Source organism: Sipha flava, unplaced genomic scaffold, assembly GCF_003268045.1.
Source record: "Sipha flava isolate LNK unplaced genomic scaffold, YSA_version1 242_pilon_pilon, whole genome shotgun sequence".
In the NCBI taxonomy this organism is placed as follows: domain Eukaryota; kingdom Metazoa; phylum Arthropoda; class Insecta; order Hemiptera; family Aphididae; genus Sipha; species Sipha flava.
In genome coordinates this window covers 430829-449149 of record NW_020272890.1, presented here as the reverse complement: position 1 = coordinate 449149, position 18321 = coordinate 430829, and the positions used below count along the sequence as shown (strand labels likewise).

The 18321-nt window shown below is 29.8% G+C and overlaps 1 protein-coding gene across 1 annotated transcript; it reads right to left on the bottom strand.

Annotated features, from left to right (window-relative positions):
• Positions 1–2152: 2152 nt before the first annotated feature.
• LOC112684153 lies at positions 2153–17345 on the bottom strand. The gene is made up of 5 exons (XM_025555502.1): positions 17253–17345; positions 15016–15162; positions 9818–10469; positions 8724–9590; positions 2153–2403 (listed from the first exon to the last, which is right to left on the bottom strand). Exons 3-5 carry the CDS (start codon positions 10378–10380, stop codon positions 2235–2237), a joined length of 1599 nt encoding a protein of 532 aa, XP_025411287.1. The 5' UTR covers positions 10381–10469; positions 15016–15162; positions 17253–17345; the 3' UTR covers positions 2153–2234.
• Positions 17346–18321: the final 976 nt, after the last annotated feature.

Genomic DNA, 18321 nt, shown 5'->3' with positions numbered 1-18321 from the left:
TGTCCGTATAATTTATTAATTAATAAAGTGTAATTTTCTCTTATTAAACAATAGATTATTATTTAATATACATTTTTACAATTTTAATTAATATTCACCTACACACCTACATTGGCGCAGTCGGAAAAAGAGTAAGGTAAGTGCTAATTTTAATAAAATTAATTTTACGTAAATTAAAGTAAATTAGCACATATCGGGTTAAAAGAACCTACAATAGGTGTCCTGATCGTACCGGTTCCTAATAGTTTATTATAATTTTTATTTGAAATAAAATACTAAGGGCTTATCCAATCTAAGGTGTAAAATTTCGGGCGTAATTTGCAAAAATTTTTCGTAATTCCTACAACGCTAAACGTGGTTTAGGCCATTTATAGATTAGAAAGTGCATCTCTGCCAATCGATATCCCTATTTGCGGCAATCTCGCACAATTACTATTGAATTTTAATTAGGTAGATAGCAATTAAATTTTAATATATCACAATGGCAGTCAAATGCATTGGTGAATTAAATATTGTCGAGATAAACCGGGAGTTGTCGAAACGTGGCATCGAGACCGGGGGATCCAAGGTCGATAGAATCCTAATACTTGAGGAGTATATTCGAGCCAAGGAGTGTTTGGATCCAAGATCAATCAATAAACTCACCATTAGATAATTTTCTAGAATACAAACCATTAGAAAATTGTCTTTCAGTTTTATCAATTGAGCTAATAGGATATTTTATATTTTTTATATTTCTTCATGGTCCAAGTTTGACTAAATCAACTCTTAGGTAGGAATTTATAGAATCTGGTCAGTTATAAGGGTCTGTTAAGTCTATGTCTTTAACAAAATTTAAAATAGTTGTTGAATCTAGATTATGCGATATTGGCTTTTCACTTTTTTCACTTGAAGGTGGTAAAGCAATATCTAAATTTTCATTAAAAACATTTCTACGCGGACTGTGGTTTAGATTGGTCTTGTTTATTTAATATTTATTTATTATTAGAATTAAAAATACTACTAGACTGTGGTAATTGAAGAAATCGGGACATTGACCCTCGTTGTTTTTTTAAAAATTCTTCTTTTTTTTGTTTTTTAATTATTTTTTTGGTACTCAGAGGGATAGGAACCAAATTTATCGCGATCGTGACTGTCCATAGTAGATTGGATAAATAACTAAAAATAACGAAATTATTTTACTGATTGCTAAATATCGATCATTTATATAATTATATATTTATATGTGAACATCTATATATTTATTATGACTACATAAGATACCAGAAATATCAATTTACCGATTATCAATCAAATTTACCGTAAAAATAAAACCAGTCTTGTAGTTAAGACTTACAGATCAAGCCGATTTAATATTATTTCAACAAAAACAATAGTATTTTTATTGATGCCAAATTGTTGTGAAAAATAATTAATAAAGTGAATTTATATTTATTATTTATATTATGTTAAAAATACTCTTAAAAAGTATTCATAATAGGTACCAAAAAATACTTCAAAAAGTATTTTAATACACGTATTCAAATACTTGTATTCGAATACTTTACAAGACTGATTAAAACAAATAAATTATAAAATTACCTACTTAAGATACAAAGAACTATGTTGAAATATATATGAATTTTTTTAATGTGATACATGGGTATTTTGGGTAATATATTTTTTGTTGTTAGTATAATAGTATATGTTGGGTATACCAAGACTCATGATCAAAAATTAACTTAATTTATGTTTTTTTGGTTTCATTCAGGTGGGAGCACTATAAATATCGGGGCCCGGGGCACGTGCCTCGCTCGCATCGACGATTGCTCCGGCACTGAATATAACAATAATCCAGGCAAAGCATTTATTTATTTTTATGTATATACTATTTGTGTATTTATTTATTGATTTACGAGTATTAACCAATTACTAATTTTTAATTTTTATTATTTTATTATCAAATATGAAATTAAACAATTGTTTATATAATAAAAAAATCATTCATTTTAAAGATTTATGAAAACGTGAATGCAATGTATCTAATGTAAATAAATAATTGGATGAAATTGATGATTTGTCGTAAATTGTTATAAAAACATTTTGATTTAACACATTTATCGACATAAATAATGTATAAAGTTATTAATACTCACATATTATTTTTATATAAAATCCAATAATACAAATACCAACATTTCTTAAATAATATTATGAATTTACACATTTTATTTTGGTATCTTTGGAGTACTTGTTTAGGGAATAATTTTGGTGTTGTTTTGCATGCTAGTAGAGTTTCCGAGCGAATTGATGTTTACGCTCACCGAGTGCGTGGGCAATACTTCGTCTTGAGTTGATGATACTTCTGTCCAACTCGTCATGAATTGGTGAGTGTTGATGTTGTTCTTTATATTTTCATAGTACCTAAAAAAATTAATAATAACGCCGTTTTTCAGACAAATAAAATTAAAAATTAAAAAAATATATTTAAAAATATTCAATCTCATCTAATATATATAGTATATCGAATAGTATTGTAATATAATTTACAGCGGAAGAAATTACCTCAATAACACTATATATCTATTAATCCTAATGATTTATATTTACAATTTAAGATACTTCAATTCCCATTAAAATAACGTTCACTATTACAATTAATAAGTTTTAAGGTCAAACATTTTAATATTTTGGTATTGATTTGATCTCTGACTGTTTCTCACATGGACAGTTATATGTGGGATTATCAAGAACAAAAAATCAGTTTAATATATATTATCAGTTGGTTTAAAAACAAAAATGTTATTTACTCTGAAGTAAATAAAAAGAAGTGCTACAAAGCCTAACCATCATTATTTCGTATCTGGTATCTAAGTTACTATTAACATATTATTAATTTATAATTTCCAACTTCCTAAGTAAAATTCTTCCCAATAAATTATATATTTCTTTAAATAAAAAATAAATTTTAAATTATTTTAGCAGTAAAACTTTATTAATATAATATTAATAAAGAACAATCAAAATGTTGATAAAAATATAATCTTACCATAGAATAATGACATATTCTGTGATACTATAAACATCCTGCCATAATAAAATACAGAATTCTGCGGTTGTCATAGATAATAATTTAATTATCTCTGGTGCGTGCACGTTTTTACTATTTTAGATTACAGTTAGGGATATTAATTTAATTGTTAATGTCTAATAGGTAAGTGCACGAAAATTACAATTTTTTATTTGTTTACACACACACACACACACACACACATATATATATATACATATAAATGTTTTATAGATAGTAACAAAATTGTAACTTTTGTAATATTTGGTATAACTTATAAACAAATGCTAGTTTCTTTAGGTACGTTTGTTTCCCAGACACCACAATATTGACTTTTACTTTTACAAAAACATAACCGAAAAATTTTGAAAACGTGGAAATAACGACATTTTCATGCGATGATAACAGCGCGATTGTGTACCTAGCCGGTCGCACACGGAGGTCTATCACCGCCGCCGACGAGGGCTGCGGATACGCAACGCACCGCTACGCATCGCACAAAAATGATAACATAAAATGACTAACAAATGAATTGATACAACATAAACAATATGTATAGTAAAAATAGGTGGTATAAAAAAAATGTAAAACACTATGTACCTTGGTGATAATAATAATAAAAAAATTCAATCTAAAAATTAAATACTAATAAATAGTATAAAAATTTTCTATTTTTTTTTTTTTTTTTTATAAAATTATTTCTAAATAAGTATAGAGCACCATTAAAATATAACAAACGTTTAAAATAATTTTTAAGTTTTTTGAAACATTTCGGGGGGGGGGGGGCTGTAGACCACTAGACACCTTCCTATATACGCCACTGGTAAATAATAATAAACATTATAGATATTGTATAATATTAAGATTATGAGACTGGTGCGGATTCAGCTGGGGTGGGTGGATTCAGGTGGTCATGGGTGCTCGGGCACCCCCTGTCATTTGTTTAAGTCACCAACAAAATAATTTTATAAATTTAAAATCACATATTATTTGTGTTATTTTTATAAATAAGAATAATATTATCGGTGATTTCCGCCGCCGCTGTCTCTGTCTCATACAGCTATTGTAATAACGTCGAGCAACGGCGGAAAACCAGATAATTATTATTATTAGATCGCTGTAATTATTATTATTATTCGGCATTCGCTATATTAATAATATTAATATTGCTATATTATTATTTTGTTTATGAGTCTCAGCTTAGTCACACTTAGTTAGCTCGTGACTGCCTGTCGAATATAATATTGTATGATTGTTAGTAAAACACGGTTTTTTATTACACCCGGCTTTAAATATATAATTATTTTACGATGTCAGATTTTAGAAATGACTCTGAATCTCTCAATAAACGTGATCGTTCTGTCAGTACTCAGAGATTATTAATGTCTTTTTTTGCTTAGAAAATTCGTTCAAATGAAGTGCAAGATCGATCTAAAGTAAATAATGGAGAAAATGTAAGTACTAGTAATGATATTTCTACACCTGTACATGAAAGTAGTTCTAAAGATTTACTAACCGATGTTGACAATCATGTACAAAAAAATATTTTTGTTGATGCATTAGATAATGGTAACTTTATTGACAGTCAAAGTTCAAAACTAAATAATGATAAAAAATATCTTGCATTGACAAAAATATGGAGACCGGATATTTTATATGATTTTCCTAAAGATAAAGATTCAAGAAAATTTCAATTAAAATGGCTTAACGATTTTCCGTGATTATCTTATAGTCAAAAACACGAAGGAGTTTATTGTAGAACTTGTGAGTTTTTTTCTCGTGATGTAGTGGGAAAAAGTAAAAAAAACGCAGGTAAATTATACACTAAGCCATTAAATAAGTATAAAAAAAGCTCTCGAACTGTTAAAAAAATATTCAAATAACGATTATCATAAAGTTTCAATTATCAAAGCGGATGATTTTAAAAATGTTATAGAATCTACTGAGAAGTCTGTTGCTGTTCAATTAAATTCAAATATTCAAAAGCAAATTTAAGAAAATCGAAAAAAACTTGTCCCGATCATTAATACAATTTTTCTTTGTGGTCGTCAAAACTTTCCTTTACGTGGTCATCGCGATGATGGAGATTTGTTTCAAAATAGTGTAAATAATGAAGGAAATTTTAGAGAGCTTTTGAAATTTCGTATAAATTCAGGTGATGTTGTTTTGAAAAACCATCTTCAAAATTTCCGAAAAATGCTAGTTTTATTAGTAAAACTACACAGAACGATTTGATCGATTGCTGTGCCAGTGTAATTCTTGGTAAAATTGTAAATGCTATTAAAGAATCAAAATATTTCTTAATACTTGTTGATGAAATAACCGATATAAGTATTAGTGAACAATTAGTTTTGTACATTTGCTATGTTTTTCATAATTAAGTGCAAAAAGATTTCTTAAAATTGATTATTGTTGAAAATACAATTGGTTATAATCTTTCCAAAATAATAATATACCAATTAGATGACTTAGGGCTTAATATAAAATATTTGCGTGGTCAAGGCTACGACGGAGGGGCTAATATGCCCGGAAAATATCAAGGCGTTCAAGCTCAAATATTAAAAATTCAGCATCTTGCTTTGTATACACATCGTGCTTCACATTGTTTAAATTTAAGTATATCAAAAGCGTGACATAATTAATGCTGAACTATGGAAAGCGGGAGAACACGAATTAAAAACTCAGATATTGAAACTAATACAATAAATAGTTCAAATAGTCTTTCATTAAATATTGATAAATGCCAAATTGTTACTTACTCCAAAAAACACAATCCCTTACATTCTAATTATCATATATGCGACATTAACCTACATCGTTCGTCATTATTTAAAGATCTTGGGATTTTATTTGATTCCAAACTATTATTTAATGCTCATGTATCAGCGATTAAAAATAAAGCTTTGTCTGTATTTGGTATGATAAAAAGAAACTGCTCCGATTTTCATGAACCTCGTTCACTCCTCGCTCTGGCTACGATAATATTTTAAAATTGTTAAATTTAGAATCTTTAAATGTACGGAGACACTTATCATACAACACGTTCCTCACCAAATTGCTAAATAACGAAATTGATGATCAATTTTTATTAATTCAATTAAATTTCAAAGTTAATAGCCACTACACTCGTAACAATCATTCATTCTATATTCCTCATTCATCCAAAAAGTTTACATCATACGACCCCATAAATATTTTAATGTCTTCGAGAAATAGTTAATGATATTATAAAAAATTGAATGTATTTTTATTATTATTATCATTATTATTATTATTATTATTATTGTCATTATCATTGTTATTATAATTATTATTATTACTATTATTCGATATATTAATCTTTTCATTTTTTATTGTGTTAGGTATATTTTACTATTTTAAATTATATTATATTATTGTTATCTTTACAAATATATTGTGAATTGGACTTTTGTCCGTATAAATAAATAAATAAATGAATAAATAAATAAATAAATTAATTAATTAATATGGAAAGAAGAAAGAATACCAGAAGGTTGAAACGAGTCACTTATATTCCCTATATACAAGAAAGGAGATCAGAAGAAAGTTGAAAACTATAGAGGTATATCATTACTGAACACTGGTTACAAAATATTAGCACTAGTAATACTAAACAGACTACAGGAGTACTCAGATGGAATAATAGGTTAGGTTAGATTAGGTTAGGTTATTATTATCGATCGACGATATACTGTGCGCAACATCTCAAAACCGATAAACATTCTAGGTGAGCAAATAAGAAAACCAACAAAAAAAAATTGAAAAGTTCAACAATTAGTAACAAGTACAAAACAATCAAATTTTTCGTTTGATCTATGTAAAGCATTGATATTAAGTAATATTCCGTTACATAAAATTAGTAACATACATTTCCGGTAATTTTTGGAAAAATACACTGGCAACGAAATTCTAACTGTCACTATTTTACGCAAAACATATGTTAATGATTGCTACGAAGATGTTATGAAAAGTACCAGAAAGTATGTAACAGGTAAAAAAATATGGGTATCTATTGACGAGTCAACTGATGCAAATGGATGTTTTATGTCTAATATTGTAATTGGAACCTTAAAATTTGCTCATCCTGGTAAGATATTTTCACTCACAACAGAAATTCTTGAAAAAGATAACCAATCTGCAATAGCTAAACTTCTTGACAAGTTCAAGTTTTTATTATGGCCTGATAGAATTCGTCACGACATGGCCGTAACTAAAAAACAATTTCGGGAGGAGGGTCTAACATTATTATTTAATACAATTTATAGTTAATAAACTATATTCACCGCTAAAATGTTTCTACTTTTGAAAATTTCGGGGGGTCCGGACTTCTGGACCCCCCCAGTTACGGCCTCGCGTCACGATGAAGTTTTGTTATCTTTATATGATGCGGCCCCTTATATGGTCAAAACAGCCTCCACAGTTAAAGTATTGTACTCCAAGATGGTGCACATAACTTGTTTAGGTCACGGTATACATAGAATAGCAAAAGTTGAGAAGCTTATCGCCAAAGTAAAACAAATATTTTTAAAGGCTCCCTCCCGTATTTTATTATTTAAAGAAGAAGCTGCAGGTATTAATTTACTTCCCCAGCCCATTATGACTCGATGGGGGAGATGAATTAATGCGGCTTCCTACTATTGTAAACATTTTATGGAAATAAAAAAATGAATACAATTATTAAATTCGATTGATGCTATTTCTATAAAAGAAGCTTAACTACTTTTATCGGATAACTCAATAGAAATCAACTTAATATTCATTCATTCTACTTACGGTTTAATAACAGCAGAAATTACTAAGCTCGAAATTCAATATTTCCCATTAATCGAAGCTTTATTTATAGTTAAAAATGTTGAAACTGAAATAGACAAAATCATGGAACAAAATGTAATTTTAATAAACTAGAAATTTAAAAGAATTTTACAACAAAATGATGGATACTAAACAATCGTTCTTATACTCAACATTTTAAGTGAAAAAATTCAGTCTATGGAGGGATTACCAAAAGACTTGATCAGCGATAATTTAACCTATTTCAAGTACGTGCCAATCACAATCACGAATGTAGAAAGAAGTTTTTCCCGATCTAAACATTTGCTATGTGTAATAATAGACAATCATTTGATTATGAAAACTTAAAAAAATCTCTTATAGTTCAATGCAATAATATAAGCAATATATTAGAATTTTATTATTATTATTATTTTATTTTATTAACTATAATTTTTTATTTTTTTTAATGCAATTTTAAAAATAATAATTGCAATTTGTAATATATTTAATGTAAATTTTCATGCGATAATACAAGCAATTTAGTGACTTTTTTAATGCAATAACTTCACTGCTCTAGCTATGATCTATGTCCTACTTAGGTATAGCCTCTTCCGCATTTAAATTTATATTTTATAGGCAAATATAATTATAAAAGCACTGGGTCCATTTAACAATATTGTTTTAATGCTATTTAATAACTAAAAGATTAACGGCTTAAAGTGTAAATCATATAATCGAAAGATGTATTTGCGAACTATGAATAATCTTGAAAATATACACATGCTGAAAAAAATTTAGAATCTAGAAATTCTTTTGCTGTTGAACCGAAATTGATAAAAACGATATTACATAAGTTATATGACGTATGCATAATACATACCCATTGGATGGTAGTTTGTTTTCGTTCTGTGATCCATAACGCGTGGACGATGATGAGGGCGGTGGCCGGTACTGCTGTTCATAGCGCATAGGCGACGGCGGCTGTGGCTGACGCGGCTCATATCGCGTGTGGGCTTGCATCGGCGTGTATGTTTCGTATTGCATCGGCTTTTGTGGTGGTTCGTATCGCATTGACGCTGGTATCTGCTGCTGAGGCTGTTGGTTCTGGTGATGATACGGTTTTGGGTCGACGTCGATGATCGTAAACCTAGAGGGTGGCATGGCTTGCGATGACGATGGTGGCGGTGAACTGTTTTGTTGTCTCCCGCGGTCTCCTCTTACGTCGATCACATCTGAATGGATGACCGCCACTTCAGGATATTTGTCATTGTTGTTGAAGTTTTCACCATTGCGGCTACCACTATCGCCGTTAGGCTTTTGTAACGGCACCTCTACCAGCTCCTTGTCCCACGATGAACCCCGGTTGTCCCACGACGATCCCCGGTTGTTATCCCAAGAAGATCCTCGGTTCTCCCATGGGCTCGCTCCTCTACCCATTAGTTCCCGATCCCACGAGGAGAATGACGGCGATGGGCCCCTATTGTTTTTGTAAGCCGGCGAATCCTTGTCCCAGGACGACGAAGTCCAACTCTTGTAAAACGGTTCAGCCCATGACGCGAACTTTGACGTGAACTCGTTCGGTCGGTAGTACGCATCCCGGAACTCGGCAGGTTCGTCGTACCTACTGTTATACACGGCCGTCGATTTGGACGTGACTGAAGTCACGCCGCCATTGCCACCACCATGATTGTAGACGTTCTCGTATGACGCCAAACGATTACGCTGCAAACTGTCCGGAGGTGTGTTTCTGTAAACATAGAAAAACATAGACTCCTTAAGTTGATATTTTAACCCTAATTGTCCGTAGTCTTTGGCTCAGCTGTTTTCACAGCATGGATGTATTTTACAAGGAAATTACGTGTAGATTATTGGCTTGTAAGGTTAATATTTCAAGGCAATTTAAGATAAAACGTGTATATAATATACATAATATACACAATGTAATATATATATAAATTAAATTATAACAAGTACCTATTGAAGTCGAGTTGTCGAAAATCGGCGGAGAAGGGCCCAGGTCCGAGCGTGAACGGATCGGATGAATAGCTAGGCGACGACGAGTATCCGGCGGGTGGTCGGACGACGTCGGGTAGCGTTGCATAGTATATGATGCGTTTAGACGTCCTCACGGCGGGTGGTAGCTGCTGTACGGCCGAGTTGTGGTAAAAGCTGTCACGCTGTTGCTGGTAGTACGCGGCCACTGTGGGTGCAGGCTGTGGCGGCGATGGCACTTCCTCGATGCGTGAGTACACGCTAATCTCGGGCCGGGGTCTATGCCGTTCCGTCCAACCGTTGGACGTGACGAACTTATGGTTACGCGGATTCCTCACCTCCGCTTCGGCCGATCTCAGGTATCGGTCGCACGGTGAAGTGCTATTGCTCGTGTCTGACGCCGACGCGTTGTTGTCGTTGGACCTCTTCACCGACACCAGCAACGCCGCTGTCGGTTTTATCTGCACCATGTCCGATTCGATCGGTTGCCACAACCACGCGATGCACAGCACGACCACTGCTACCACCTGAACGTTATCTTTCATCCTGACGCGTGCACTCTGTTCAAGTTGTAGAATCTATTAATAGTAATTCTTCTTCTGCACAAATCCGTCGCCGTACTCACCTCGTCGATCTATATATCAATAAATATTTTATATTATGACATTATCCAAGGATCTCACTTAAAATATCAATCGTCGGTTGTTTACATTATACATGGGTTATCCTAATTAGGGCTAGATTATACGGGGAAGGTTAATATTTTTATCATAAAAATACAGGTATAGTCACAAAATATAATTTTATCTCCAGTTCTATCATAAGGTACGTTTTCAACCTACGTTAAATTGTATTGTTTTTAATTCCAATTCGATTATATAATCATTTGATATATAAGGAGAATACAATTTAACAAATTGACAATATGTAAAAAAAAAAATAATAATAATAAAAGATTTTTATAAAGAAAATAATAGAAAAATAGAAAGTAATCGTTTAAATATTTAATATCGCCAAAAGTTCAAAACAATTACTTTTTGTTTTAAAATAGTTGAACAAAAATTAAAAAAAGGCCAATGCTCTACATAGCACTAGTTTCAAAACAGCATTTTGAAGCTGAATTTCAATTAATTATTTAATTTAATATCCTAACATCCCAATTCCTTTATATTTAGCACAGGTCCAATTTTGTTCAATTTTTAAAAGTTTTCTTTTTTATTTGATGAATTATTATTATGTATGCGTTTTTGACTTAAAAAATCAATTTTAACCTCGACTGCGAGTTATAAAATATTATAAAAGTGCTATAAATAATCACACTGCTTGCGTGCAATTAAATATTGTACTGATTTTACTGGTCGACAGGGGCGTCATTTAGGAAGGCAGATTATGAAAAATGCCCTACTCTAAGAAATTTTAAAAAGTCGACAATTCTTTGTCCAATGATCAAATGCTAAAATCGGTAAATTTTTATTTACTAATTCGTACTCAGAAATCAGGTAATATTCTCTTTAAAACACACATTCATAGTTTATTAAAAGTTGGGAAACACTGGCTCTTCCCCAGTTTATAATAATCATTATTACGCGAACCTTACAAACTTTATTTTTGGTATATTACATATTTCTATATATGTGATCATTATAAAACAGTTTTCGTGATATCGATACCGTAAAAATTGAGCTCATAATCTATAAAAACCCGTTAAAATCGTCCCTATTCCCCCCAAACTACGGTACATTATATTTGAGATACAATTTTATGTTTTTATAAATAGGTTCTGTAAAGTAATAAGCCGCGTCCACATCTAATGAACATTTTACAAACATTTGGTCAAACGTTCATCAAACATCCAAAATATCCAACCAACATGTTTGTTGAATGTTTGTTTGGTACAGTATAGTCCAATTACACTTATTAAAAATTCAAAATCGGCACTTGAAATTCTTGTAAAATTATTAAACAAATCACTTGCGTGTAAATCCATAATGAAACGCTCACCATTATGTTTTTCGGTGTTGTAGTAGTTGTCTTACCCACCATCGTCTTTTACTTCTATCCTTCAATTTATTTTTATAGTGTTTATGAATAATTATTAATGCAGCTCCTACACATGCAACTTGCTCTAGAGACGCCATAATCAAAACTGTAGATTAATGAATTGAGCATACATTTAGCGAACAAATAAAAATATTTGTTATTTTGACACACATTTGGCAAACGTTTGAAAAACATTGGGCAAACGTTCAACAATGTTTCCTCAGGTGTTTGCTAGGTGTGGACGCGGCTTTAAATATACAAATATTAAAATTATAAGTATTTATTTAATTAGATTTATATTATTATTCCATTAAACCTATTGATAGGTAACTAAAAGTTATAGTAAATAAATTAATGTTTTACTATCATTAATGTTATAATTTAATTTGTGGAAATTGAAACATTTTATGTTCTTTGTTTATCATCATAACATCATTATTCATTACTACTCGTAATCCTTACATATTTTGCTCCGAAAAAATATTTTATTGATAGTCTATCGTCCATAAATATTAAATATTTACATATATAGATAACCATGATTTTTTAAATATTATGAAGTTGCAAATTTAATCACTTGCCTCACCCTTTCAAAAGTTGAAATGACGCCCCTACTAATCGAATTTAAAACTATTACTGCTTTACCGGAAATTCGGATTGAAGAAATACTTATTGTAGTCAAGATATATTTAAACCGTGTTACGTTACATTTCTGTATTGTTAATTAAAATATTAAGATTTTAACGCTTTTGAAATTGAGGGTCGTATATTTCTTGTAAATAACAATAAATCCATCGCAAATTAAACATTTAATCGACCGCGAAATATTTTTCTTAAAATCGCATACCTATTAATTTGTAAGGAATCGGTCCGTCATAATGTAAATTAATTAATTTTTTAACTTTTTCTATGTCAATTATTAAATCCGTTACCAAAACCAACAAATGTTTTTTTTGCAGGTATCGTCTCAGTATAGTCGTATAGTATAACAATATTTTCCTTATAAAAGTCAAATATAAACTTTTATATTATAACGTTTATTTTCTTATATGATATCAATTTTAAAAAGTAAAATCTTAAGAACAATTAATTTTATTATAATAATAAATTTTGAAATACCATAAAAACATTTTTTTTTTACTAATTTGCATAGTTCTGTAACCCTCGTAAATAACTGTATAACAAACAAAAGACTGTAACTAATAAAAAAAAAAAATTAACAATTGTATAGTATATTACTAAATAATACTAATTACTATATAACATAACTTCATAGTTACAAAATTTTTTTCTTTGCAAAAGATTCAATTACTTTTTCAGTATTAATTATTGGAGCAATTCGTGTTCAATTGAAAGTACCGATAATGAAGATCATTTATTTTCCCGATAGATGCTGTACGAATTACTATACCGAAACATCGATGAAACAATATACGAGTAATATAATTATTTTAGTCTGTAAATTCTTATATGGTACATAATATTTTACTTGGGCAAATGTATAGTATATATATCTAGGCGCATATTGGGGGGGGGGTCATGGGGGTCATGAACCCCCCAGAAAAACATCAATATTAGGTTCTTCGTGTTTGTTTAAAAATTAAAATATGCATAAATTGCGTTTTTAATTTTTTTTCAATTAGATTTTTTCTTGCAATAAAAATGTTAACCTAACCTATTTCAATCTAACCTAACCTAACCCTAACCTAACCCTAATCTAATCCTAACCTATTTTATAAGCCCAAAATATTCGTAGGCCTTAAGTGCTTTTAGTTTCTATGCGCTAATATAGCCCTGTATATAGAAGGAAACTTAAAATGATATAATGTATATTTAATATTACATTTAAATACAACATACTTGGCCGAATAATTCTTGGAACGGGAATGCATATTATCTAAAATCAAATAATTATATTTTTTTATCGGGATTTTAATGTTGTATGTACATTCCCATAGGTGAATTATATCTGCTTTGACGGAGTCTTATTAAAATATGATTGTTCTTTGTTTTACATAACGATTAATAACTGTTATATTATTAAATTTTTTATTATAAAACGAACGAAGCCCTTGAGAAATAATTGTGGAACCCTGAGGGCTCCGCGGAGGACAGTTTGAGGACCACTGATTTATATCGTCAAAATATAATGATAGGTTGACTAAGCATATATGTAGTATGTCAGGACATCTAGCATAAATATTGTGTAATATGAATGTTTATACCAAGCATGGAAAATTCCTATATAACGTAATATATATATAATTATTAAAGTTACAATTATAAAAGATTAAGGTATTCAATACGTATTTTTCATTGACCTTTGTTCAGAATCAATTTTTTTATTACAATATAATCTGACTTTGCTTTTAAATATATATACCAATAATGTGTGTACAACTAAAATCAGTATATTAAGTATAAACACTCAGTGTACTTTTTTTATATTTCAGTAGATACATTAAATTCATAACACTTCCAACATTTGAACTTAAAATTATGTTAATGCGGGTAGCTATTATTTTATACGTGTCTACGGTGTGAGTCAAATTTTAAGGGGTTTATAATTTGTTTTCAGAAAAACTTACTGCTTAATAAACAGATTAAGCAAACGGTGATATCCAACGTAATGTATTTACAACATTTCTAATAGTAAATTGAGGTGGTTTTAAGTTCTCCTAATCTCCATATTGACATACATATAAATACGACACCTGTAGTATATAAGACGAGTATATAAAATTATGAAAATACGAACTACATGCGTTATACCTAGTATTGGTGAAAGACCGGATGAGCATTATAGAAGTATACAGTTAATAACATGGTGCATGTATACATCAAAGCTACATATTGCATATTAATACTGTAGAGGATAACAAAATTAATTGTTATTTCTGGCGCGGAATTGTAATCGAAAATTCGCACGGTAGTATAATAATTTATAGAAATTATTTCCAATCGGAGTGGGTCATTACTTATTACCGTTGTCGGTGAACGATATTATAATAAATAATAATCACTATCACAACCAGTGGCAGGCACATACATAAATAAATACATATTATATTATAGATATATCGCGGGTGGTAATGTAATACATGGGTTCACGAGGTAGCGTCATGGTACGTGCAACTCACCCGGCAGTAGTCGTTTCTATATTCGCATAGGAATCACGGTTTGATGAACCTTCGCATCCTCCGTCCTTTACAATGCAAACTGGAAAATCACAGTTTGTTTCGTGGAAAATTACTTTTTGTTGTTCTAATTAGCGATTCTGCGTGCAGCTACATCGCCGAAAACAAAAAAAAAAAAATAATAAATAGAGTAAACATTAATTTTTTTCATTCTCGATGAATAATCACTTTAAAACGATTTTACTCTAGGGGGACAATCATATGATTTTCTAAAACTTTTTATCTGCGTGTATTCGTCATCCAGAAGTATTTTTTCATCGAAACGTATAAATATACACATACGATATCAAATACACCTTCACATTAATTATAAGTCGATTGTACGCGTTTCTGTCAATATATTTAAAAGCTTATATGTACATAACATCAGATGTTAAACATGTACATTTTTATAAAAATATATCAAGTTAATTTGGGTTTCGGACTTCAATGTTGGGTTTAATTGTCCGGAAAAAATGTTTCATGAAATATACTTGTTTTAAACGTATTTTAAGTAAAACTTTCAATTACATTAAGATCCTGTATGGATGCATATAATGTAAAATTAAATATGTATTAGCATCATTATAAAACAATATTTGATCGAGCCTTCGAGCTGGATATTTTACATACATAATGATACATCACAATAAATATTAAACTATTAATATAATTTTTTTCATATCAAAAAATTATAAAAAATATAACTGCAATACGATATGCCACTGCAACATATATTATCATTTAATTTTGTAAAACGGGGCTTTAAATATTTACATTCATAATATTATCTTTTGCTACATCGATTACATATATTAAAGTCGCCACGACCCATAAAGTATTAATTATGCCTAGAATTAGATGTGTACATACTCCGTTAGCGTTATTATTTCGTAAGTATCTACTGTATATAATAATACGAATGATTAAAAAATAAATTTAAAATAAATAAAATACTATTTGTGATTATATAATAGTATGTATCATTCGTTTGCCCAGATTCATAAATGCAGATAATGTCTCCGTGCGGATGAATAATTGTTTCATTCGTAACACACGAATTGACTTTATCACATTTCAATCGTTAAATCTTGTACAAATAATACTATACCTACGTCATTTATTATAAAAAGTTTACACACAAAGGAAAATACTTAGTTATACAATGTGTACATCTATCTAATATCTAATTATTATCTTTACGTTAATTACGCATACCTACAACAGTGCCTATATACATAAGAGGTTTACGTGATATTGTAATGTTATTATTATTCACTTATACTGTAATAGCACATTCAGTACCGAATTATATATAATACTAAGTGATTTGTAAGCGCATGTTTAAATGCGATTGTTGAACATTGTAAGTTAACATTTTAAAAATCAAGCGGATTTCGCACACACAGATTCGTTTAATTTTCGAAAAAATAGTAGTATTTGTAGAAATTAGAATATACATTTTATTGTTGTTGCCATTGTTTGGATATCTCAAAACTGTTCGTATAAGGTGACTTAAAGTGAGTATATACGTATACATTATAACGCAAATGTATAAAATTTAAATTACACGCCTTCTAACCTCATCATATTTCGTCAGTATGCAACTCAAAATAAATCAGAGAACAACACGACAAAAGGTCACACGTGGAGTTTAATATAACTCATCAACTGAGTATATTATTACTATACATATACTAATAAAAATGTATATAATACGAGTACGAGTATGTACATATTATTTACCTGGTGGCTGGTTAATTACTGTTATAATGTTATACTATAATATAGGTACTTGTTAGCGTGGGAAATTCAAACGGGAGTAGATATATTAGCAATTATTATTATACCGGTTACGCGTGTACTTTATATGCGAGTATAATATATATGCCACTTGTGTAAGTACACTGAAACAGCGATAAAAAATCTACGTGAAATTCTTCAATAATATTTTCATTATTAAGTCTCGACACGTGTACGTTGAGATTTGTCTGGATTACATGATATTTACAATTTTAAGATTTTATCTTATATAAACACAAAATAATAAGTGAAAGAAACTTAGTGCGAAATCGTTAGTATCCTCGAGTATATAAATAACTAATGATTAATGAGATACATATAAGGAATTTATTTCCATTGGACTAAAACAAACGCCTATTAATATGTATAAATTGAGTAAATGTAAAATATATACTTACATGGCTCAGAAGTTTCCAGGATACAGAGTAGGTAGGTAGTACTATGCGAGATGTGAACGTTCAGTGACTATGGCGCAGCAGACACTGATCTTAGCTCACGAAGAATAGAGGCTAATGCCTCAATATATGTATATATAATTACTAAAATACCACCTACCACCACCGTTTTCTTACGAAAACAATAACTGTGTACGTTTATAATTGTTATTCGGTTATTTTACAGGTTCCCAAATAAACGTTGTCTGTTAATTATTATTATGTTATTTCAAAAATAAACGAATCGCATAGTAAAAGCAAGGGTTTTTTTTTCGTTAATTGCTAGAAAATGCACATCGGTTCTCAAACTCGATCAACGCAACTCTGAATGTCGATAGATTATAATGAATATTTTGCAATAATAGTATATGCATATGTTAAATACATGTTTAATTACTTTAAAGCGTTAGATCACTATATATTTTCTATTCTGACGATCGTTATCGTAGGTAGAATTCACCTAAAAATTATAGTACAATAAACCTGTAACGCAGCTGATATCATTTTATTTTTTTTTGAATTACCTTAAAACTCCTTAAGAATTTCTAAACCTTGATTATTAATGTGATCAATATTATTAGTCTAAAAAAATAATTTAAATTTGATCACCACGAAACTTTTATTAGTTTGATTATGTATAAATTTATTATGTTTGGGATGTCGAATTTCTTTAACACATTATTTGGTGTACAAACTATTTACGTTCAAAAATACCATTATTTTTGTAAAACTTTGGTGTAATAGAATCACTGTAACTTATTAGTCATTATTTTACTAATTAAATGAAATTCTTATTGTCTTTTTATGAGTTCATTCATATTTAACAAGTCACCTGTGCAAATAATTAGTAGTGACACCTATAGATTATTTAAAATTGATTTATTAATACAATTTATTTAAAATATAATCTAATAATAGCATTATATTTAGATTTAAAATAGCTTTCTCGATGATCACAAAATAGAACTATTTTTGTAAGGATATAATCGTTTTATGAAGCAATGACAGAAAATGGGAAATAATTAAATACTAT

Bases quoted from the DNA above. Each gene is read 5' to 3' on its own strand.
- LOC112684153 (XM_025555502.1), bottom strand. From the start codon at position 10,380: ATGAAAGATAACGTTCAGGTGGTAGCAGTGGTCGTGCTGTGCATCGCG. The intron at 9,591-9,817 runs GTACTTGTTATA...CTATGTTTACAG, and splicing joins CGACAACTCGACTTCAATAG to AAACACACCTCCGGACAGTT. The intron at 2,404-8,723 runs GTATGTATTATG...TAATTTTTTTAG, and splicing joins AACAAACTACCATCCAATGG to GTACTATGAAAATATAAAGA.